This window comes from Erpetoichthys calabaricus, chromosome 10, assembly GCF_900747795.2.
Source record: "Erpetoichthys calabaricus chromosome 10, fErpCal1.3, whole genome shotgun sequence".
NCBI classification, from domain to species: domain Eukaryota; kingdom Metazoa; phylum Chordata; class Cladistia; order Polypteriformes; family Polypteridae; genus Erpetoichthys; species Erpetoichthys calabaricus.
This window is the reverse complement of record NC_041403.2, coordinates 53,224,658-53,249,937: the sequence shown is the minus strand read 5'-3', so window position 1 is coordinate 53,249,937 and position 25,280 is coordinate 53,224,658. Positions and strand designations below refer to the sequence as shown.

The following is a 25,280-nucleotide window of genomic DNA, read 5'->3' as shown; positions in this document are numbered from 1 at the left end:
TCATTGTCATGTTCAACAAACCAAAGCTCAGTTTGAGATGATCTGATTTTATTGAGACTTCAATAAAAACATTTTTTTAAATTAAATTTTCATCAATATCGCATTGAATTTTGATTCTGTGTTTGGCCTTTCATCGTGACAAGGCAACGTATAACTGCCCGTGATTGAATTTCGTTTCTTTCCCTCTATTAAATAAAACAACTTTTTTGAATGTTTGGCTGTGAGATTTGTTAATTGTCTTTGCAAAAGCTATACTAATGGGAAACTGTTCATGTTTTAAATACAAATTGCATATCAAGATCTCCTTTGTTGTGTAATGTTATCCGCAGAAGATGTACTACGTTACCTTTCTTGGATACATCCTTCTTTCTACAGTAATTCATGCAGTGGAAGACATTCTTCGGGATATTGTAAGTTGATGTTTTCATCTCCAGCATGATCACCACCAACTGTGTCAGCATAGTCCTTTGATATGCATTTAACCAATTTGCCGTGTAACCGATTGTCGTTTTTGCCATTAATTCATTTGACTTCATTGTTTCTCGGTGCTAGGATCGCCTGTGTACTCATTTTTACTGTTGATAACCCTTCGTGATGAAATTCTTCAATACGATTTGGACATAATACGTCTTCTTTAATTGGGAACTTAAAGTGAGGAAAACGTTAAAACTGATAAGAGCTGAGAGGACCTGTGCAGGAACTATGTCTGTCAAAAGCATTCACACGAATGAGAGGTGAGAAGACCGTGTGTGTGGTTGAAAATGGTTGAGAGGAGGGTGTGACTTGAAAAAATCTCATGGCCAAAGTCTCATCTCGAAAAAATGACTTGAAAAAATCTAAAAAAGTTTTGTCGTGTCACAGGATTTTTTTATATAATAGTGAGACAGAAGTACAAGAATTACAAAAAAGAAGAAATGTCTTGCTTTGTGTAACGATAAGACAGCAGTCACAGTGAGGCACTACAAAGGCTGTAGATATAAAGGGGCCCCTGCAGCATTTCCATGAAGTATGGAACAAGGACCATATGATGCTGCAGTGGCCAGCCCTGTTCCCTCACAACTACGTGGACACTGGTTCAAATTCTGGCATGAATTGCGGACTCTCCCCAGTCTTTTTTAAGTACTGTACTCCGTTCTCCTCCTAAACCTTAAAGATGTGCATGTTAGGATGATTGCCACCCAGAATTCACACCTGTATGTTACATACACCCAGTGACTGAACCAGTAACTGAAGTTGGTTCAGGCAATTCATGGTAAAATGAGCTTTACTGAGGCACTTACACTTAAAGGAGAAGTTCAGAATTTTTCAAGTCAAAGTTATGGTATATATTAGTTTGCCACATGATGTTGTGTTCAAAAGTGAAGCATGTTTTATACATTTAAAGAAACAAACCAGCTTGCTATTGCATTTTGTAATGGAGGTGAAAGGTTTCAGAGTCCCAGTATGAAGAAAAGCCTTAACAAACATAAACTGCTATTAATACATTTTATCACAGATTCTTGGTACCATTTTCTCAAGAAAAGGATTTTTTTTTACCTTTTCCTTCCCTGTACGGTAGGTGGCAGTACTCAACTCAAAAACAACACAACACCAAACGCCGCTTGACGAACTCGGAGTTTTTCGACAACCCCTTGACGGAGGCATGACAGACGATTCCCACAAGTCTTTGCGCAAAGCAAAATGGCTCTTCCCTGTAGTAGATAATGTCACATTTTAGTTGAGGAGTACGCCAGTAATGCAACTAGATGTTATTTGTTCTTTTGGAAATTTTACTTGGAATTGAAGAAGTGGAAATTTCAATGATGTGTGCCGCTGTCTTGCTGGGAGTGAACATCTCAGAGTCGGGGTTGATTGTCACCCAGGCGGCTGCCTCCCAGTGTTTGAGGCTTCATTGGGCTGCGACGGGGCTCAGATCTTTTTCGAGGACACACGCATGTGCAGGCAGGAATCCTGCGACCCATCGTGAAGCTGAGAAAGTTGTGGAAATCCCTGGACTGCAGCCGATAACGTATGTGGACAAGATGCACTTCGTCCCGTGGTTAGCAAAACCAACATTCCCAAAGTGGAAACGTGACTGGCACGACCCGCACCACTATAAGGGGCCGAAATACGAAGAGATGGAGCTCTACAAAGAGAAGCCGTGCTACATATTCAACCAGAAAACCAAGATTTTGGAAGGTAACTTAGTTTCGACAGCCAGCGCTCTCATTTAATATAAAAGCAAAGGGAAGCGACCTTGAACTGCAGTGCAGTAGTGTTGCACGGTTAGCCATTTCTGTTAAACGATTCCAGTTTTCAGTAGTAAAGTTTTATGAAGCACTTAATAGAAGACTGATCAGCTGTTTATTTTGCCATATTTCTTTCACAACTGGCATTAGTTTTGCAAAGAAAACAATGCCGTGAAATTCAAATTTATCCGAAGGAGAAGCACCCCATTCACAATAACGGCTGCTTTTTTGGGGGTAGAACTGCGTTTACAGTATAAAAAGTAAAGTATGTGAGCCCTTTGGAATGATATGACATTCTGCATTAACTGATCATAAAATGTGATATGATCCTCACAAGTGCAAATGCAACATCCTTAATGCCAATAGCACATAAACTGCCTTTTATGTATTTATTGAGAGGCCAGTGTTTGTGTCCTTCCAGTGCAGAGGTTGAATGTACTCCCAATGCCCTCTGGGTTTCCTCCTACAGTCCAATGACATGCAGGTCAGGTGGATTGGCGACACTAAATTGTCCCGTGTGTGTATATTGATACAGCGGATTGTGCCTGCCTTGCACCCTGTGCTTGATGGGATTGGCCCCAGTCACCTATGAACCTGCCCAGGATTGAGTGGGCTTGGATAATCGTATGGTATTTATTGAACACACCCATCAAATGTTCACAGTGTGCTGTTGAAAAAATAAACGAAGCCTTGGATTTAAAACTGTCCTTCAGCAGTAATAAGCTCATAATCGCTTCCAGTTGCTGCTTATGTTCAGGAGGAACTGGACCATTCTTGTTTACAGAACTGATTCAGCTCATCCACATTTTAGGATCTTGGCTGTGAATGGCTCTTCTGAAGTCATTCAATGGCATGTTTATTGGGTTAAAGTCTGGGCTCTGACTGGACCACTCAAAAAGGCAGATTTTCTTCAAAATGGGAGCTTTTAAAGGTTGGTGACCTGCCATAAAACCTATGGTTGCCCAAACTGAAAAAATGGTTGCAGTTTCTAACGGAGTAATTAACATGATATGCAATTTATATGTTATCTGGCTGCTGTTTTATAGCATTTCAATCTAAAGTAGTATCACTGAACATGTCAGAACTCCAGCCCTGTGCTCGCCTATTCCTCATGTCACGTGCTTTGTTCAAACCTATCCTATGAGGACTGGGTGTGTGCATTTCATGCCATTTACTAAACCCACATACTGTAATATTGAACAGGCTTGCAGGTGTCCGGAGCTTTTCCCAGCAAGCATAGTGAGCAAGGTAGGAGCAATCCCTGGACATGATGCCAGCCCTTCGTAGTTTTAGCGAGCAGTTGTTCAAAAATGCTTTGACAGCTTAATTAGCAGTTGAAGTTTCAAGTGCAAGGTGGTTATTTGTAAAAGATAAATTGCAATGGAATACCTCTTTCATTTACTTGAAGTACACTGGATATGATTCCATCTTGCAATCCATTTTATAATCTTGATTTCTTGTCATGTTGTGCACCATGAAATGAAAATGAACTGCTTAAACAGTACAAGAGTTGGCTTCAGTAAGCTATCCCCAAACCCAATAACTTGAAAAAGTTTTCTTGCTTTTGGTATTAATCCCCTGATCACAACAATATAATCAATAGCATAGTGATCCCTTACAGGTTGCAATAAATTATTAGTAATTTAAAATTTTTTTATCCTCTTTAATAAAATCCCTTTGTGCGTCCAGGTGTCCGTGTGTCTTCTGGTGACGTGCGCATGCGCGATATTACTGTTCGAGAAAGTTAGAGGCGATTTACGGAAATACAAATCAGTATTACTGCGAGAGGAAATTAAAGGTACACAGTACAGTGACGCATATTACAGCCACATACAAGCCAGTATTACTGTCAGAGGAGATTAAAGGCATATTACCGACGCGCACGCCTGTATTTCTGCCAGAGAAAATTAAAGGTATATTACGTACGTACAAGCCAGCGAACGTATAAGACAGTATTACTGTCACAGAAAATTAAAGACACATAATACGCGGCGGCAGCCCACGAAGAACGGTCAGCTCAGCAAATAAACGTCAACAAAAGAAAGAAAAATACGACCAACAAAAAGAATGAGGTCAAAGTCCCTTGCCATTTAATATAGACTGTTCCTACTAATGTTTATGCACTACTGTTCTAGCGCCCGTTATTGTAACGGGCTAAATGACTAGTATTTTATATTTGTTTTAATAGATTCATTATACATACCATATACACACTTTCTGTGAAGCAAATGTTATATGAACGAGAGTATGTAACAGTCCACGCCGTATTTAAATGTAAACAAAATCGAACTACACATGCTTGTGTATCATCTCTGCCTGCTCACCTTGTGTTTTATGTCATTTTTTCCTGACATTTTCAGTAGGATTTCTCTTACTTGTTCCTTTATTGGGTTTCCAAAAAAACGATTCTTTAATCTTGTATTCAAGTAAAAAGAAACAATTTTTACTACTAAAGTATATTATTGGTTAATTTTATTAACATTGCAGTGCTTTGAAGGAACAATCAAAAAGACGTGAACAAATGTTATCAAAAGAATGCTGTTTTCACTCTTGTGTAATGAAGGTTTCTATGTAGTGTAATTTTATAAGTGTTATCAAATTTGTAGTGTCAAACATCTTTGCTTTAGTTCCTTCCAAGCTGACCTTTTCCTGGCATATGTTTTAGGTAGTCTGTCTTTCATCTTCACACACTTAAACATAGCAAGTTCTGCAGACAGTGTACGGTATATTTACACTGAAGAAGTGTTTAACTGCCAGTATCAATTAATTGAATCAATGTTTGTGAATACTACAGTATATTTTTTGTTTTATTAATGGTGAAAATTATTTTTTTAATTAATCTTTGTTTCAGATAAGTACATTACAGAAGAAATCAAACAGGTTGACAACTTATAGATACTTTTAATGCCATACTAGGGGGCTCCGCTCCCTGCTCACTTTGCTCGCCAACCCCGGGCGGGTGCTACGTGCTAGCCACTTAGTGGCTCTGCCGCTCGCGTATGGGGAAGCGGATGTAAAATTTAAACAGATTGTTATTTTCATGGGAATTGTTACATATGTATACTATGCAGATTGTTATTTTCATGGGAATTGTTACATATGTATACTATGACATACTATTTTACATTACAGTGAGTAATTAACCATAGTAAAAAATAGTAAAACGTAATAAATTGAAAGAAAATTATGTTTCATGTTGCTTTAGAGGTGTTCGTTGAGTTATACGTTTTCGTTCTGCTTGGCTTTGAAATTAACACGCAAATAGTTTTTAAAGTTACATTTTTACTGTAAAACTTCAGTAAAAACAATATTTGGAATTAACTTTTCATCAATATCGCACTGAATTTTGATTCTGTGTTTGTAGTTACATCGTGACAATGCAACGTATAATTGCCCGTGAGTGAATATCATTTCTTTCTCTCTAATAAATAAACCGACTTTTTTGAATGTTTGTCCCTGTGATTTAATTGTAATAGCAAAAGGTATTCTAATGGGAAACTGTAAACGTTTTAATACAAATGGCATATCAAGATCTCCTTTGGTGTCTAATATTATCTGCAGAAGATGTACTATATTACCTTTGTTGTCGCCTGTTAAAATTTTATGCCAGAATTGTTCGACCAATTTTGAATACAACTAATCTTGTCCTATTGCATAACCCATCACTCATACATAAATTACACAATAACATTACGATACATCCTTCATTCAGCAGTTCCGATTGACAGTTTTCGCGTTAGTTCATTTGACTTCATGGTTTCTCGGTGCTAGGATTGCCTGTGTACTCACATTTTCTGTTGATAACAGTTCGGGATGACATTCTTCAATAAGATTTGGGCATAATAAGTCTTCTTTTATTGGGAACTTAAAGTGAGGAAAACATAAAAATTTATGAGTTGAGAGCGCAAGAACTGTGTCTGTCAAAAGCATTCACATGAATGAGAGGTGAGAGGGCTGTGGGTGAAATGGTTGAGAGGAGGGTGGGACTTGAAAAAATCTCTTGGCAATAGTCTTGTCTGAAGATTTTCTTTTATAATAGAGAGATGTATTATGGAAAAATATTTTCTGTACATATTTTATCAGGTAAAAATGTGTGTATTTTAAGGGAGGTTTTATTAATTTTAGTATTTTTATGGCCACTTAGCACTAAGCCTACAGAATTTCATTTTAGCAATAAAAATGAACAGGTAACATCTGTATTCTTTAGTTAAATTCTAAAAAAAACAAAAAAAACTTAACACTGTGATATCTGGAGCTTAGTGTAAGAAGTCTTTTAAAGAGGTAACAGGAAACAAAACAAAATTAGGACTGGAATTCAGTAACATGCAAAAACTGATTGGAGCATCCCTACTTTGAATTAAAATCTGTTACTGGAGGTCCCAGCTGTTTGATATAGTTGTATATTTTTCCATGACCCCTTGCTTTTGTTACAGAATAGTTAATTTTAAGTGAATATTGTCACTAATTCATTCATCTATTGTCACAACTGCTGCCTTCTTTAGGATCTGAACTAGTACCAGTAGCACTGATTACTGGGTAACCCTGGAAGAAGTGCCAGTACCCCATTAGTATAAAAGAAAATGATTTAATTGAAAACTGTCATAAACCTTTCATGAAATATTATAGTAGTATCTGTTTAGCTTGTGCATTTGGCACTTTTTTTAAACTCACAAAGCATATATAATAGGTCTTTGGATGTGAATGTTTTGTTATCTTTATTTTGTTTAGTTGTTGTATTTCACCAAGATAGATTTTATATGTATTGCTGGATTTTTTTCAGGTGGCAGTGCCCACAGCCATCATACAGTATGCATGTTAAGGGCAGTTGCTACTGGTAGGTTCATACAATGCGTCACCAAACACCAAAATATTTAAGTCCCTATCTACAGTAATGCCACAGGCCTCTCATTTCCCATAAATCTTTTATGCTCTTATGCAGCATTATTGCTTGGCTTAACAATGTACATTGTTGTAAGAAAGAAAGTAAGTACACCCCCAAAATGTACTGAATGTTTTAACAAATGTGGACTAGTGGAAATGGATAAAGGATATATATTTGGAAATTCTGAAATTAAGGTTGTTTTTTGACACTTGTGATATGCTTCCACTTGTTCCAGGCACTTCCTTTGTTAAGTGAAGCTTCCGGAGGAGCAGTTTACAGTTACCTGAGGGCAGCATTCCAAACATGTAACAGAAGCCTTTAAACATTCCAGATATGCTCAGTCTGAAGCAGCAGAGCTGCTCAATTCACAAAGCATGGCATTTCAGAGACATTTTTATGACAACAAAACAAGATGAAAATAATTGTATGGCAGAGTTTCTTCACTTTTCTGATGGGATGATTTTTCTGTGTTCACAGACAGCTAAAATGGATAGGCTTTTCCATTTTAAAAAAAAAAAAAAAACATTGGAGGAATTCAGTAATGCTAGCTGGAAGCAGTGTGTATAGAAGCATTTATTTACAACTTTCTGCTGCTGTTTAACATTAAATAACCTTGAGGTTAAAGCGGTTCATAAATATGTAAACTAAATTAAATAGTATGATTTCCAATCAAGGCGGCACGGTGGCACAGTGGGTAGCGCTGCTGCCTCGCAGTTAGGAGACCCGGGTTCGCTTCCCGGGTCCACCCTGTGTAGAGTTTGCATGTTCTCCCCGTGTCTGCGTGGGTTTCCTCCAGGTGCTCTGACATGCAGGTTAGGTGCATTGGCGATCCTAAATTGTCCCTAGTGTGTGCTTGGTGTGTGTGTTTGTTTCCTGCCTTGCACCCTGTGTTGGCTGGGATTGGCTCCAGCAGACCCCTGTGACCCTGTAGTTAAAGGGTTGGATAATGGATGGATTTCCATCAACTTCATTTCAATAATCCTAAAACTCGGAGGCCATCTATAGTACTACTATAGTAGCAATTAGATCGATTGATATTATTCCACTTGTCCAATACGGTTAATTATTTTAAACTGTGAGCTGCATGGTTTATTGGAGTGAGACATGGCCAAAGAATGTAGAGCAGAGTTTCAGCGAGGGAGGGATGTTGAGCAGCAAGAGAATGGATTGGCAGGAAAGCGGTTAGTCTTATAGTAAAGAGAAATAACCTGAGCTGGTTTAACTAAGTATAGTAAAATAGTGTGAATGTCTGGGTAAAGTGATGATGAGCGGCTTGCCCCAATGATGCCTTTGATTACGACAAGTGGAGGAATTAAGTTTAAGGGGCATCTGGCTAACTTGCCTGTATCTAAATAACTGATGATAATCTGTTGTGTCCCATCTGCTATATAATAAAACAGTAAGGTCTGTGTGCCCCCGTGCTTCTGATCAATCTGATTGGTCAGTTTGGTTTTGATGACGTGACAAAAGAGGAAGTGCAAGTGTGGGACACATAAGGAAGAATAAAGGGGTATCAACAATGCTGAGAGAGTCACCTTCAAGAATGGCAACTACAAAACCAGACAGGAGATGAGAAAGGTGCCTCAAAAATAACAACAAAGTCTAAGAAGCCAGCTTTACTGGAAAAGTCTTGAGAGAGGGAGTGGCAGTTAAGAAACGTTCACACACACAAATACAAAGGAAAGGTCCTGAAGGTACATGTATGGCAAGAGATTTTTAATTGGCCTGGGAATGCGTTCATTTTTGTGATTAATTTGGCCTGTTTAATGCCTAAAAAATATTGTTGCATCCAGGACAGTGCTTTGGTCAGGCAGCATTTTGATGTTTTTTTTTTCTTTTTTTAACATTACAAAACAATACTACAAATTAAGTGTTTACCTAAAGAATTACACATCCAGTACCATATTTATACACTACCTTTAAACATTTTATGAAATAAAATTTTCATTTAAAGGATCAACATTTCGTTTTACGTGGTTCACAGTGATGCACCACATGTCCGTACGTAGCAGTGGTGTTAATTTTCTTGCTTTATATATACTGATATAGGTGCAGGGAGGTAGTGGGGTTTATAGTAGTCCTGGCGCAATGCTAGAGAAAAGTTGTGAAAATTCCGCTCTTTTTAATTTTTCATTTTATGTTTCTGTAAGAAGGTCAATTTAATGTCATATCACATAAGAGCTAAATAAGTTATCTCTGAGTGGCACTAAAACCAAAATAAGTCTCTAATACCTCTGTATTAAACTTGCCATTCTGCCAGCCAGCCTACAATACTGACTGCCCCAATTTAATGACAAAATTCTATGAAATAGAAGTGTAATGATTATCCCCACCCATGATTTAAATTTGCAGTATCTTCGCTAATTTATGCAATGGACATAACCTAAACATCCAAGTAATGCACAGTCAGTTTTTAAGCAAGACAGCAGCTATGCAGATCTTTTTTAGCGTGCCAGGAACAGAAGTGTAGATAGAGAAGGGTTTTCCAACCATTTTTCTATGATGGCACACTTTTTGTAACCCAAATATCCCAAGGCACACCATGATTCTACCAAACACAAAACTCTTAACTCTATACACTTAGGAGTGAGCGATATGTATCCTCTATGATAATACCTTAGTTATTGTTTTAATGATGTGCAAGCTGAAAATATCAAGTATGTCGCTCACATTGCAAAAACAATCAAAAACACAACTTGAATTTTTACGCATTCACTGTCTCATGTAACCTGAGCACATCAAGGTGCCATTACATAACATGGAAGTGGGTATATTAAAACATATGTATGCATATTCTTTGTGCCATAATCAGACATATATTACTTTAAGTAAAACTAAAGGGTACAATGAGGCCAGTAACCCTGAGCTTAAGCTGGTGTCTTTAAAAGCACAAATGGTAGGTGTTTCTTTAAATAAAAAAAAAAAAGTATTTCTGCCTTTTCACTAGCAAGTCTGTTTTTCTTTTCATGTACTATATTTGACACAGCTGGAAAAAGGCGTTCTCTTTCTACACTGATACAAGGTGCCGATAGGTACTTGATTGCTGCCTTGGCCAAGGTTATGAAACGGGGTGCATTGCTTTTTCAATACTGGAGCATGCAGTTATTTCTGGAGATAGGGGGCTTGCTGAGATAGTTATTCAGCTGAAAGAAATAAAAAGATAAAGTTTAGAAACGTTTGTATTATAATAAAAAAATAATAAATTATTATTAGGCTGACCAGTTTTTGTGGTAAACAAAAACAGGACAACCCCCTCTACCAACCTCCGCCATTAATTAAAACTTGTGATGTTGAAAGACTGACGTATAATGATTTGGGTCATATAAAAGGCAATCTGTATAAAGTGTGATGCTGATGCATTTTTAGAGATGCAGCATAAGCTATTCCACAATGAAACACTTTGTAACGCAAGTATGCTTTGAAATATTGAGAGAATGCTGTATATTTCTGTGTGATTTTGTTTTAAAGTAATGCTTACATTAAAACTGGAGTAGATCTTGGCTTAAAATCTTTTGCAGTTTAGACACCGGAGACGCATCTTTCACAAGGTATAAAATTTGAAGCTGCATTTTAGCTTGCAGGCAACCCTGTTCGTCCTTTTTGTTAAGTGGCCAGTAAATTAAATTCCTTCACTATTTTTCCCACAGCAACTTGACTGTCCAAAATGGAACAACTCACAAACTGTGCCTCTGCAACAACGGTTTTGTATACAATCTGGTCTTTTCTTGGTCCCAGTGAACCGCCATACAGTGACAACTGTGTTACCGGCAAATACACGATGATACTGACTGGATATTTGGCAGCTGCAGTGTATGATTGCGTTTTTATATATATATATATATATATATATATATATATATATATATATATATATATAAAATCCGTAAGAGTTTTTTTTTTCCTATTTGGGATATCTGGTCAACCTAATTAGTATGATTATTATTAATAATTTTATGATTCAGTTATTTTACCTTGGCAGCAGTTGATTGTGGTTTTGCTGCTGCTGCATACGAATTTTCTTCAAGAATTTCTTCATACATATTCAGTAAAGAAGCAGCAACATCTCTCCGACAGCAAATCTTTTTCTCTTGTGGTTCGCTGTTGCTCTCTGCATCACCTTCACCAGCTGACATCTTGACCAGTTGTTTCTCAAGTGCTTCTTACGCTTTTTTTTTGGTATCTTGGTCAAAAAAATCGATCTTTGTACCATGGATCACAGACATTAGGTAGACAGTATAGTGGCTCAGAGAATACACCATTGAAGTGTTTTTGACAGCCTCCAAAAGTGTGGTTTTCGCTGTCTGAACTCTGGCATCTGTCTTGCCATGCTTGCTAAGCAGGCATTTATAATAATAATAATAATTCCTTGCATTTATATAGCACTTTTCTCACTACTCAAAGCTTATTTAAGCGCTTCAATACATGGAATTACATCTGCAATTGTAGATGAATGCACACTTATGTCTTTAGTAAGTTGCTCGAATGGTTCAAGTAAAGTAATCATGTTTTCAACAAGGCCCCACTTATGCACCATAAGAGAGGCAGGAAGCTTGTATTCTGCATCATATGCAGCAAGAGTGCGCTTCTGATCAACCAGACTTTTCAGGATATAATGCGTGCTGCTCCATGAAGTTGGGACGTCTTGTTGAAGCATTCTTGTTGGGGTACCAAAGTCTGTTTGTATTTTTCTCAGCCGCAAAATGGTGAGCTACTGAGTAACTATTCGCCTCCCAATGGCAATGCAGTCGGAAATGCATCTGTAGTTCAATAGGCTTTCATTTACAGCGAGCTGCAAAGTGTGAGCCATGTAGCTTAAACTTTTAATGCCAATTTCTCCCATAGCTTTTGCCATATTGAGAGCATTGTCATGAAGCACAACGTGCACATTACTTTTTGAAATGTTCCACTTTGCTGACATGGAGTTGAAAGCTTGTGCGATGAAAGTTGCAGAATGAAAACTAGAGAACTCATTAGCATGCAACACAACTCTTTTTGCCTCACAATTTTCATCAATCCAGTGTGCCTTTAGACTTGAGGTGCTCATGGAGCTGACCTCTAGGCTCCGCTTATCTGTAGTGAAGCTAATGCTGGTGACATTGTTTCTTAAAAGCTTGTGGACATGTGTAGCAATCACATCATACAGTATAATGCAGGCAGTGAGATACCTGCAAAGTATCACCGGCTTGGAAGAACGTACCGAGGTTCTAAATGGTGTAGTAGCTGACATAATCCCTTGTCCTCAACTCAAGTGCGATCATTTCCATTATTTTATTAGTTCTGTCTTTAGCTCTGGTGCTGTCTTGAGGAAATATCTTCACGTTTTGAAGGGCTGCTGTATGAGGCTACCTCTAGTGAGCCCGGCAGAGTCTGATTTTGCTTTTGTTTTGGTAGCATTAGCTGCTAGAAATTCCATGTATAATTTGTTACGGTTGTTTTTCAGATGGGTAATTAAATTTGTGGTATTGAAATGTTTTATTCTTCAGCCTACATGCATTATCTCATTTTTTTTTAATACATTGGCGTTGATTTCTTATTGCCTTCTTTTCAGCTTGCCTTTTTTTGTACTTGCTCAAGTAGTATTTTGTTAAAAGTTCAGGTTTAAGGCCATTGTTTAAGTTTAAATCATGTCATTGATTGTTTAAAATGCGTTTGTGTTGATTCTACATTAAGTTTTGATTTGGTATGTAGGTACTTAATGATTAATGTATTTATTTTATAATGTTTTAATGTTAGATGCGATTTAAATGTGACCAATTACAGGCATTTATGAGATTCATTTTTTTTTTTTTTTATCGATTCCCAGCCCAAATTTTTAATTATTCTATTACCTTAATTATTCTACAGGTACAGTGGCTAACAAATCTCATCACTATGTGGAGAGTGATAGAGCAAATATTAATTTGCTGTCCACAGTTTGTATATTACTTCTAGACTGGTAATTACACATCAAATTTTATGTCGAATCCTAGTATCTCACAAAAGGCAAAAATTATCCATAATGACAGGTTTTACATTGTATGCTTAATGTATTTATTGGGCCATTAAAGTCACGATTTATAATCTAGTCAGACTGTTACATTTTTTCTATTTAGAAAGCCTTATTCACCTTGGTTTATTCTTATGCAGGTGTAAAACAAGCCCTGTGGTTGACCAAGTCCAAATTAATTAAAGGACTTCCAGAACACATTGTGGCATTGGCCGAGGACCCTGCAAACCAGATTGAAAATCAGGATGCAAGAGTGCAACAAGCGATCCAGCATGCACGTTTTTGGGATACCCGTGATATACGACCAAAAAGAGAAAGATTTTGGTAAGGTTTTCAACTAATGATATTTAAAATTGTTGAAAGAATCAGTTTTCTTTGTACATCAGTCAGTGTGTAGAATATAATAACCCTTGTTTTTATTTAATAGACAGACCTAAAACGAGAGGTCAGGTCTTTATAGATAATTCAGCCTGGAAGAGAAAGAAACTGAAAATTACTTTATATTTAGACATTTTAATTTTTCTTCATCATCAGTTTACTGTCATTTTTGAGCTTATCCAGGTTGGCTAGTTATCCTCCAAGTCTTTTTTTCTCCTGGGAATCCTTTGGGGTGCAGTCCCATGTGATCTGCCACCACCTTCACAGTTGTGTCTTCATCAGTTTCCCTTTTGGCCTCCCCTTTGACTTCATCACAGTACACCTCTTCACCCAATCATCCTCTGCTTTTTGCTCCACGTGCCCAAACCACCTTGGTGTGAAAGTGCTGAGAAGAAACACACTAAGTCTTGACTTGGTGTTCTTCATCTCACTCCTGACACTCCACACATCCACCACTAATCTCAGTTCCTACTAAACTGGCTTCATATATCACCTTCATTGGCCACGTGTCACTCATCTTGCTGCTTCTCACACAGCTTTCATAAACTAATATCCATTCAGTGCCAGAAAGGCTTCGGCATGCTGAAGTTTACATAAAACAGAGGCTGGCAGTGACATACGGAGAATTGTAGCTTTGAGCAACATAAATGGATTAAGAGAACATGTGTTATGTGTTTGGCGCATCACTAGTGATGTTACCTTTGTTTGTTTGGTACAAAAATTCAATTGCCTTGCATTCCACCATAGATAGAATGAGATCATTCATTGTTTTCTTTTTGATTATGGCTCTGTGTGTTTATGTGTGTGTATATATATATATATATATATGTATATATATGTATATGTGTATGTATATATATGTATATGTGTATGTGTATGTATATATATGTATATGTGTATATATATATATGTATATGTGTATGTATATGTATATATGTGTGTGTGTGTATATATATATATATATATATATATATATATATATATAAACGCCATTAACAGACATTTGGACATAAACCCAGCATATTCAAACTTAAGAACATGCTCATAATAAATAAAATTTATGACCAATACACCTCATTACCCCCTCCCCCCACACACACTGACCTAAGACACACCCCACCACCACTTAATTTTGCTATATATTGCCTTTGATTCTTGTATGTCTAAGCATTATCCTCTGATGACGGCTCCTGCCAGGGGATGAAAGCTCAGGAATAAAAACTACTTTATGATACATGATTCATCTTCTCCCTTTGTGGATCTCCAGCTGCAAATATGCAAACCTTATCATAGACCTTCACTTCCATATATGTATATATATGGTTCGTGGCAACTCGGCGAAGAAACAACTTGGCGAAATACAACTCGCCGACTACCTTTACCAGTTAGGTAATTGTTAGGTTTAAAGAGATTTTTTAATTATATTTAAATGACAACGTGATTTAAAATGTTGAAAATAAATTTATTTAATTGACGAACAAACTTTATTTTGCAGATGGAACAATCTCTATCTTACATTATCTTCTGCAACCAAAATTGTTAATCCTTTATATAAATTGTATTGATTGTAATCGTATGACAACAATATTTAGAATACAAAAGGTGACCTGCGAGTAAGGCTTAAGGAATATCTTTACTGTCAACGTATTGAGACTCTCATAAAGCAGGTGATTCAGTGGATTTTCCGGCGCCCTACGTTGTGATTTAATAATCATTAAAAAATCTCTTTGAACCTAACTGGTAAACAATGTTGCCAAGTTGTCTGTCGCCCACTTGTGTTTTCGCAGAGTTGTCTGTCACCCAGTTGCCCCTGAACGGGGTATATATATATATATATATATATATATATATATATATATATATAAGATGTATATATAAGATGTATATATATATGTATATACAGTATACGTCTATATATGTATATACAGTATACATACATACATACATGTATATATAACCAACATCCTATATTTCAATTTATTTATATACAGTAATAAAATCTTTTTTTGCATTCCTAAGCATATAATAAAAGCTAATCTAGCATATGTTAAAAATAAAAAGTTGTACATTCAATGTATTGTATAAGCACACATTTCTTTTTCAAACTCATGTAAGCTCGATTTTCAGAAGCTGATAGATTGACCCATTGAATAATTTGGGCTGATTTTTTTGGCGGTGGCATATTGCTGGACACACAACAGCTACTGCAGATGAGCGCAGTAATGAAGTGAGAATGTGAAGCTGTAACATGCATAACAAAACCATCAATGGAATCAGATTGTCAGTACTAACTTTTATCCTGACAGTGTCAGTTTTACCTGTTATCTTATTTCAAACATGAAGTTCAATTTTGGGGACATTTTGTACCCCTGCTGCTTTGAGGAGCAAAAATTGCCCAGTCTGTGTCCCTTATTATTACCAGTTCTGTTTATGAGTGTTAATTATTATCATGAATGCAGTGAAAAATACCAAATTCACATAACATAATAGGAATCCTCCTTTATACTGTATAAGATCTGGGTTCTATGATTAGGTTGGTGTCCTTTAGGTAATCCATGCCATGGTTATTTTTATTTCCACTTTTTAAATTTCTTAAATGTTATCCTGGTTTTTATGAGGAAATTAGCATTTTTCCTCTGTTGGAGATGATGGTGTCTTCAATTTAATGGCTGCTGGTAACTGCAGGACAGTCTTCATCACAGTAGGCATGTCTAAATAAGGTGCTTTATTAATTACTGCACCTCACAGCAGGTTTCAGCATTTCAGTAATTGTTGTTAAGACTGTGCTTAAAACACCCACACGGACCTCCCAGCGAGTGTGCAGAGGGCTGTTTAAAAGCTCTGCATCTGATCTGTTTTAGGCCTCTTAGAAGCTGTGATTGCATTTATTATTTCTTAGACGTAATGCCCTTTATAAGAATGAACCTCGTCTTTCATCCCAGAGGTGTTGTATTGCTTAACATTTATTTTTCTGCTGTAACATTTTTTTTTATGGTGAATGAATATATGGTACCATGAAATACAATTTCCATGCACTAGTTTTATGTGACTTACAATTTTAATATATCAAGTCATTTATCTTTAATCCCCCCCATTTTCACCAAAACAGAAGATGAATCAAACCATGTTTTTAGTACACATTAGATGACATTTGGGCAGTATTCCTTATAATTTAGTTATTTGGTTTTTTTTTTTTCTTACTTTAATTCTTGTCAGTCTGTTGTGGTCTTCAAATTACAGAAGCCTACACAGCTCAGCCTTATACTAGAGAAATGTATATATTTATATTGTAACTGCAGCTGTTCTTCAGAGTGATATCTGAGCAAGACAGCTGCAGTGTTAAGCATTAAATACTGCAATGCGATTAGCTGCTTTACTCAGAATGTTTTATCTTTTCTTTCAGTCCTGTGTTGATGAGAGACCTCATACACCTTTGTGGGACACTCCATACAAGACACCCATCACTGTCTCAAAGGGGCCTGGCAGAAAATGGCAGAGTGGCAGTATCCTGGAGCCGAGGTTAGCTGATACACTTTCTCGGTGTCCCTGCATGTTGTATAAACGTTTTATTGAATGAGTCAAATTTGCCACTGTGGTACTTGTGGTCCTAATCATTTTCTAATTCATTGAAGACATTTTAAAGTAGTCTTCCTCTCTCTTTAAGATCACAAGTGTGCTGTGAAAATTAATAGATTGCTTTTTGTTTTAAATTGTAAATTATCAGTTCAGATTTGTGTTGTGGGAGTAATCAGCACTTCCTCATAACTCTGGGCACTTTTTTTGTGACTAAGACCTCTAAAATCAGGAAGCAGTCGAATTGCCTGGTTGCAGTTGTCGGCTTTTTTACGCATTACAAAGGGAGGTTTTACTTGTGCAAGTGACACATGCCTTCACATGTGGTAGATATTGGTTTATGTTTTTAATTTTTACTCTTTTTCAGCTCTTTTTTTACATTCCACACAATACCTGATTCTTCCAGTTTTATTACTGTATGCATGGAAATGTTTTCATTGCAGAATGGTACATGTTGATCTCCTGCTGTCATCGTAATCTGCATTAGGGCTTAGCCTTTGGCTCAGTTTGTGTATAGGAGTGTGTGTATACAATATACAATATGTATGTAATGGGAGAAAAGGAATCCTCATCAGAGGAAAATCATTAGGCAAATCGAAAGGGGGGGGGGGTTAATAAGGTGTTGTTCATAAAGTATTTACTACTTGGATGTTCTTCTATTGAAGCTTGCATATGTTTGATTAAAGTCCAAGTGTCTGTTAATGGCATTTTCATTGGATAGCCACATTTCAGCCAGCTCTCCGGCACTTTTAATATCAACCTTGAGTTTTACTTGCACTGACTCCCCTTTAAATGTGTGTCCAATAGAACCGTGGGTCCTACTGATGGCATTGTGATGTTCCTCTATACGAGCTGTGAGTGTTTTAGATGTTTGTCCCACATATACTGCTGGGCTGAATTGTGGCTTTGTAATGAAAACTTCATTAACAGACACTTGGACTTGAAACCGGCATATGCAGGCTGAAAAACAAGAACATCCAAATAATAAAAAAGACTTCATGAACAACACCATCTTTGCCCCCCCCCCCCCCCGGCCCCGCCCCCTCACAATGTATTGCCTTTGATTACTGTATGTCTATTAATTTTTCTCTCATGATGACACATGGTAGGATGTCGAAAGCTTGGAAATAAAAAAACTATTTTAAGATACGTGACTCATTTTCTTCCTTTGTGGATCTCCAGTTACAAATATACAAACTGTATCACAGACCTTTGCTTCTGTGTGTGTGTGTATATTATATAAAATATAATGTTTTACAAAACAGACTTTAATAAACCTTAAATTTAACAGAATTTCTTTTTTACACAGCCACATTAAGGGCTTGTAGTTAGTCTTCAATTCATTGTACAACCTTAAACAATTCTACAGTTTTGGCAGTCAGGAGATCCGTATGACATAATTATTTTTCACAAACATCTGAAATATTGCAACACAGTTCCCACTTTTGGAAATTCAGTGTGAGGAGAGGCATGAGCCATCTGCCAGTCTGTAGACAGCTGGCTTCAGAAAAAAGTGACGAGATATCAGCATGCTGTGCATCCGCTTCGAAGGTTATCCTCCCAATGCAAAATGACAAATCTCAATGGTCAGAATGTGCCAAATTTATTATCCTACTGTACTCTTCTAAGTATAACACAGTTAGTCAGTACCGGCCATTTTGGGGACTGACACCAGCACAATCAGGATTGGGACGTCTGGGTGAGTTGCTGTAGGATAAAGAATTGGTAAGGTTGGTTGTAATTGTGCAGCTTTATGTTATATTCATCACCATGTCTTTTTTAATATTGTTTTTTGTATAGATGCAGAAAATTTCCAAGTGCGAGGCCTTTGTGGGACATTGTTGAGCAGCACATCACGTCTTCCAGTGGCAGCTGAAAAGGTGGAGGTGTTGGATACACACAAGCACACTTTAGAAAGCTTTTCTCCAATTTCTCCAGCCATTGACCTGCAGTGCACTCACGTGTATGAAATCAAAGCTGACTCAGGCAGGCCTCTTTTTTTTTTTTTTTTCTTTTTCCTTTGTAACCAGAGTTGAAGTTTAGAAGAGTTATTCAACATTATTAATAATTATAACTACAGTTTAACTACCATTGCAACTGCGACTTGAAGGTCTTTAATTTCTGGTACGTTTGTTAGTGGTGTATTTTTCTATTTTAAAAAAATAGACTCAAATGGAATACGCCATCCAAAAATGATGTTTTTTTTTTTATACACAACTGACCCCATTGTAGAGATGGCGGAGAAAACTTTTTAATCTCCTGTTTTCATGCAGAAAGAGAGAAAACAGTTTATGATGCAAAGGAACATACTGGAAATCTCTTCTGTCCAACAGAAAATGATGTGGAACACGCCCATGGAAAAAAGAACAAAATTCTGATGTTACTTGTGTCACATAATCCACATGTGCCCTGTCCAATTCAATGCTCATAACCTGCAAAGTGCATGTAGTTTTTGCTAAAGTGTTATTCATGCATCCAGAAGAATCGTCATAGAATGTAAACGAGAAAGGTGCATTCCCATGATTCTGTGCTTTTGAGTTGAAGACCCCCACCTGTCCCCCTCATTTACTGATCAGAGTCCTGTCTTTAAACATTCCACTGTATAACTGACATGTGGATTTTGCGACACAATTAATGTGAGAATAATTCAGATTTTTTGTGATCCATCACTGTAAACTATGTGGAGTAAATAACATAAAAAGATATCATTTTCAGGTGGAGTATTCCTTTTAATACACTTCTTGGAGCCTAATATAGAATTGCACACGACAGTTTTTGCGTGTGGTGTCAATTTAGACATTTTGTGTTTTGTTGTTGCATGAAATTAATAGTGGCTGTGGTCCTGAAGGGTCAGCATATCTGCTGCTTTTTATTATAACTTTTAATTACAGAATAATTAAAACAGTATTTAGAACATTTATTTTCCTCCTGTCTCAATCAACAATGTGATCAGCTTGTGAAGCGAGACATAAGGTAGACGCCAAGAGCACTAAGCTATGAAATGAGGGTGTCTTCAGCATACTAGGCGATTAAAGCTCACTGTGCCCCTCATTAAATGTATTCTCAAGTAGTTTAGTGCAAGTGTGGTGTGAAAACAGTAAAGACATTGTGGTGGTTGAATGAAATCCTACATATCTTAGTAGCTGTCATTGTGAGGCCTGTACCATCTGCTCACTTTCTTTCCTCTCACTTCCAGGTTTCAGGGACGGCTATCCCTTCCCACACGCTCACACGCTTTACATTACAGACTCTGGCGTTCTTCATGGTAAATTCAAGTCGGAGCAGCTCAGAGCAAAGATGATCATGTTTGCGTTTGCTAATGCACTGGTCCGAGCCAAATTAACATATGGGGTAAGTAGAGAGAGAGGACAAAAAATATCAGTCTGCCTATTGGACACACCTTGGTGATTTCCCTGCATTAAGGCGTATCTTAATAATGGCAGCCATATGTCCATCTGGACTGAGTTTAACAACCTTAAGCTTCTTGCTGGTTTACTACCTGCATGGCCATGGGTGTTGGTCCAGGTGTATCACCAGTCTGGTTGAAAGCATGTGTAGGATAGATCCACAGTTACTAGACCTTAACCGTGAAAACTGGGAGCTGATATTGTCAGACTCCTACATTGATGGTGGTCCTTCTCTCTTATTCTGTGTTGTTCCATGGAAGAGGCTGCTTACATGTGCAGGGATACCCCAAAGCTGCTGTTTATGATTAACCTCATATGGATATCTGATTACAAGGTTACTCCTCCATTAAATTGCCTTGGGAATTTAGAAACCGGCACAAGATGAGATGGCCATGAGTAGGCATATGTCTGGGTAGTGGACTGGAGACTGGCTACTTGCCCAACCTCAGGACCAACAGTGCAGAGTCTGTGCTGGAGAAGGATTTTTTATGGCAGTTGACCAGATTTGTCCACATTTGTTTTATGGTCCTCTCACCACACATCTGTGGATGGGGTTGAGGGCTTGCTGATGTTAGCATACTCTTCATTAAGTCGAGTTCATTTAAAAGAGGCATAGAACTCCTGCAGTAGGTGTCTCGCATCCTCTAAGAGACAAAGTGGTGGGAATGGGGAATATAGAAAAAATAAAAAACCCTAAATTTTCAACTCTTGGGTTTATCCAGCTGCTAACTGTGGAGTTATTGGTGTGAGAATTAGCACTTGCAAATCTAAAATGGTTGTCGTCTTCTCCAAAAGAATGAATTGTTTCCTGCAGGTGAGCACAGAGTTCCTGCTTCACTCGGGAACTTCCAGACCTCGTGTTAACTCACATGTTAATGACAGGTTGAAGTGAAATTCACCAATGGAGTGCAGTGCCAGACATAGGTAATAAAGAGGGCGCTACCCGCACAGACAGTGTGTTCATTTGCCCAACCGTTCGTGTTGTCATTCTGAGTGAAGGTTAGAAGCTTTAGGCAAAAAAAAAAAAAAAAATTAGATTGCAAGTACAAACAACTAGAATGAGGCACCAGTGTTAGACTGGAGTAGATGATGTGCCCCTCAGGCGAGGTCATTGGGGTATCTGGTAAGGATGCTGTCAGAGCACCCATCACATGAGCTGAGACCACAAGCATGCGCTTAAAAGACCAGGGATGACCCTGTATGTGAGGTGTGGCTGGAGGGCAAGTCCACTAGGCCATTTTTGCTTTTGAAGATACTATTCACAAAAATGTACTTTTCATTTATTGATTTGCTCTTTAAAACTTTATCAAATCAAATCCATGAGGCAGATTGGTGCTGATGTCCAATTAGTAATAGCTGTTAATGTTGTAGACTTGTCAAAATAATAGTGGGTTTTAAATATGATCATTTTTCATGAACAGGATCAGCCTCAGGTGTTAGAGGAGCCAATTGTTATGCAAGCTGTTGCGACAAATGGAAGAATATTTCAATTTATTGTACTCCAGTTAAATACCACCGACCTGGCGTCTGATGATGGGGTGAAGAACATAATATGGATGGACCAGGACCAACTCCTGTATGACTACGCCAAGTGTCTTCCTTTGATTAAAAAGAAAGTCATAACAGTAAGTGAATAAACATGGCTTGGCTATATTAGCAGAAACACCTTGATTGATATATCTGAGTGTTTTGTTTAACATCCTGTCAGGTTATAGAAGGGATGGAGGTCAATTATGCATTATGTTAATATGAGAAAATAAGGCACAAGAATTTTTATTTGCAGTCAAACTAATCATTATCTCTGATGTGGTAGGTTATGAAACCTATGTAGCGACACACTGATCAGCCACGACTCTATGGCTAAGGATCTGCACTGGCAGCTGGAAGGTTGCTGGTTTAAATCCTGTTATGTCAGAAGGGATCCTGTTCTTTTGGGCCCTTAAACTTGTACAGCGACCCCCCAAGCAATTTTCAATAGCTGGCCTGCGCTCTGACCCCTAAAAAGATAAGTTCCCCTTGGGGATTAACAAGTTATATCAAAATCAAAAATGAAAACCACTGCCAGGTGAAGTGAATAACACCGATTATCTTGTTACAGTGTACCTGTCAAGGAGTGGGATATACCATATTAGGCAGAAAATGAATGGCCAGTCCTTGAAGATGGGAGCAGTGTTCTGCCAGGGCACCTTGGATCCTGGTCTTAATGGGAATGTTACTTTGACACCTATCACCTACCTAGATTGTTACAGACCACATACACCCCTTCATGGCACAGGTATTCCCCGATGGCAGTGGCCTCTTTCAGCAGGATAATGCTCCCTGGCCCACTGCAAAAACTTTTCAGGAATGACTTTAGATGACAAACAGTTCAAGGTGCTGAGATGGCCCCCCAAATTCCCAGATCTCAATCTGATCAAGCATCTGTGGGATGTGCTGGAAAAACAAGTCTGATCTATGAAGGTCCCACCTCATACCCTACAGGACTTGAAGGATCTGCTGCTACTGTCTTGGTGCCAGACACCTTCAGAGGTCTCATGGAGTCTGTGCCTCAGCAGATTAGAGCTCTCATGTGGACCTACACAGTATTGGCAGATGGTTTTAATCAGCGTGTATTGTTGTTTAAAATGGAAGATGCTTGGGTTTGAGGGAAAAAAGATGAATTTGAAGAGTGTTCAGAATTTTAGATTTTATTTTCTGGTATTGACATCAAAATGTGTTAAAATAATATTGACAAAAGCAATACTTGCAGCAGCAAACCACCCATTTTTTTTGATGAGCAAAAGTATAGGACATCACCAAATGGCTGATTATTTCTTGTCTTGTGCTTTTTCCAGGCTGTTGCCACCGCCTCCTTCAGGTTTGAACTGTCCAGTTTCAAACCATCCACTCCACTTCCCACGTGAAATCCTCTGTTGAGTGGGCAGTGTGTTGGTGCGAGTTGTCTTGCTGCATGATGATGTTCCTCATGTTCAGTTTGGATACATTTGTCGCTTTTGACTACTCAGTCCACAGAACTCGAATCCAAACATTTGTTGGGAGCTGTTGTAGATTGGCGAGAGTAACGGATGTTGTTCTTGTTTAGTATCAGTTTTTTGCCTTGTGGATTGATGGTGGAATCGCGAATGCTAACGTGAACTGAGCTGCCAGAGCCCTGCAGTTAATTAAGATGTTCATCTGCGTTGTTCTGTGACTTCCTTAATGAGTTTTCAATGTGCTCAAGAGTAATTGTGCTAGGCTGGCCACTCCTGGGCATCATTACCACTATTCCATGTTTTCTCTATTTGGACATGCTGGCTGTGCTGGTGGTTCACCAGAGTGTCCCAGTGTTTTAGAGGTTGCTTTGTAACCCTTGCACACGACTGATATATTTCAGTTACTTTCTCAGGTCTTAACCATGCTGTGGTTCTTGTTGGGACCCTTTAGCTGATGTGAAGTTTAGTTTTAATAGGGCTGGCACCGTTCAAGCTGAGGGGGTTTGGGGGTCTCATGTAACTCGTTTTGAGTTGGTTGGTTGATATAGGTGTTGGTGAACTTTTTTCCTTCAGATAATCAAATGATCATTTAGAAACCGCTTGGTGTTTATGCAGGCAGTCATTTCTATCGTATTAAGTTTGTTCAGCGTTGTGAAATGAGAGGAACTCAGGAAGAGGGCAAATACTATTTCATAACACTGTGCTTGTGTGCCTGGTGAGAGGTTTCTGTGCTGGCACAGTGTAAGTATGTACTCTATGCTTATTTGTTATTAATCCTGTGTTCCTGTTTCTTCTTAGGTACCAGCGGGCTTGTCAGGATACAAACCGGACACTTTCAAAAAGTTTCTTGCCTTTTACCTGCATGGGGGAGTAAGTGTCCCGCTGGAGTCCCAGGGCTAGTGCATCATTCTTACCCTAGTCAATGGAGCTGTATAAATTTTTGCTTTTTTGGGATGAAGTAATAAAGCTGCTGAAATAACTCCCTTGGGGATGGGAGAAAAATATTTGTGTTCTACTCCATATTACTTTTACAATCCAGCCTCACTCTTCACACTGACTTCACTGTTACTCCTAATAATTTATAAATGTTGAGGGAGTGAGTTAACATTTTCTAGTAGTGGAAATTTCATATTTTTACTTCATGTATTGCCATACAGTCAGGAGCAAACTGAAGGCTCCATTTTGTTTTTGTCGGGACTCTCTCGTCTTCAATCTAAATCCCTCCTCCCACCTGAAGTTCAGATGGCGTAGCTGCAAAGTCCCATCACACACCCCCTTCCTATTTTAAATGTGCCCGTGGGTTTGTTGCACAAATCGTCACGGTAGTTGTACAGATCTCTTACTCAGGACAATAGCCTCAAACTACTTCATTCAATTTGATCCACGCTTGCCCACTAGAGTAGGACAGAAAGGTAACCCTGGGAGTGCCAGTGCATCAGCAGCCCCGTTTAGAACAGACAATTAAAGGAGTCTGCACCTCTTTGCCATCTGAAAGGCAAGGCCATGCCCTGGTGCAGGGCACTATAGCAGTGAGGCCACACGCACCCTTCTACCTGACTGGAATGCATGACATCAAACTCGGCACTCGTTTGCTGTCTTTTGATTCCTTGCAAAAACCTCAAGTAAACTTTTTTCACGTTGTCGTCATGGGTTGTTGTGTGCAGAATTCTGAGGAAAAAAATGAATTTAATGCATTTTGGAATAAGGCTGTAACATAACAAAATGTGGAAAAAGTGATGCGCTTTGAATACTTTCCGGATGCACTGTACATCTCTCAACGATCTGTTGAAAGAAGAAGAGATGAATTGGCAGTTGTATAAAGGGGAGTGGAGTGAAATTCATACCTGCAGACGT

The 25,280-nt window shown here is 38.1% G+C and overlaps 2 protein-coding genes across 2 annotated transcripts in view; both read left to right on the top strand.

Annotated features, from left to right (window-relative positions):
* Positions 1-25,280, top strand: part of lrrc42 (leucine rich repeat containing 42) — a 287,985-nt gene that overhangs the window by 154,648 nt on the left and 108,057 nt on the right. The gene's annotated exons all lie outside the window — the stretch shown is intronic.
* On the top strand, positions 1,652-24,653 carry mrpl37 (mitochondrial ribosomal protein L37). The gene is made up of 7 exons (XM_028811224.2): positions 1,652-2,178; positions 13,237-13,420; positions 16,878-16,993; positions 18,848-19,033; positions 20,244-20,398; positions 21,876-22,079; positions 24,225-24,653. Exons 1-7 carry the CDS (start codon positions 1,746-1,748, stop codon positions 24,324-24,326), a joined length of 1,380 nt encoding a protein of 459 aa, XP_028667057.1. The 5' UTR covers positions 1,652-1,745; the 3' UTR covers positions 24,327-24,653.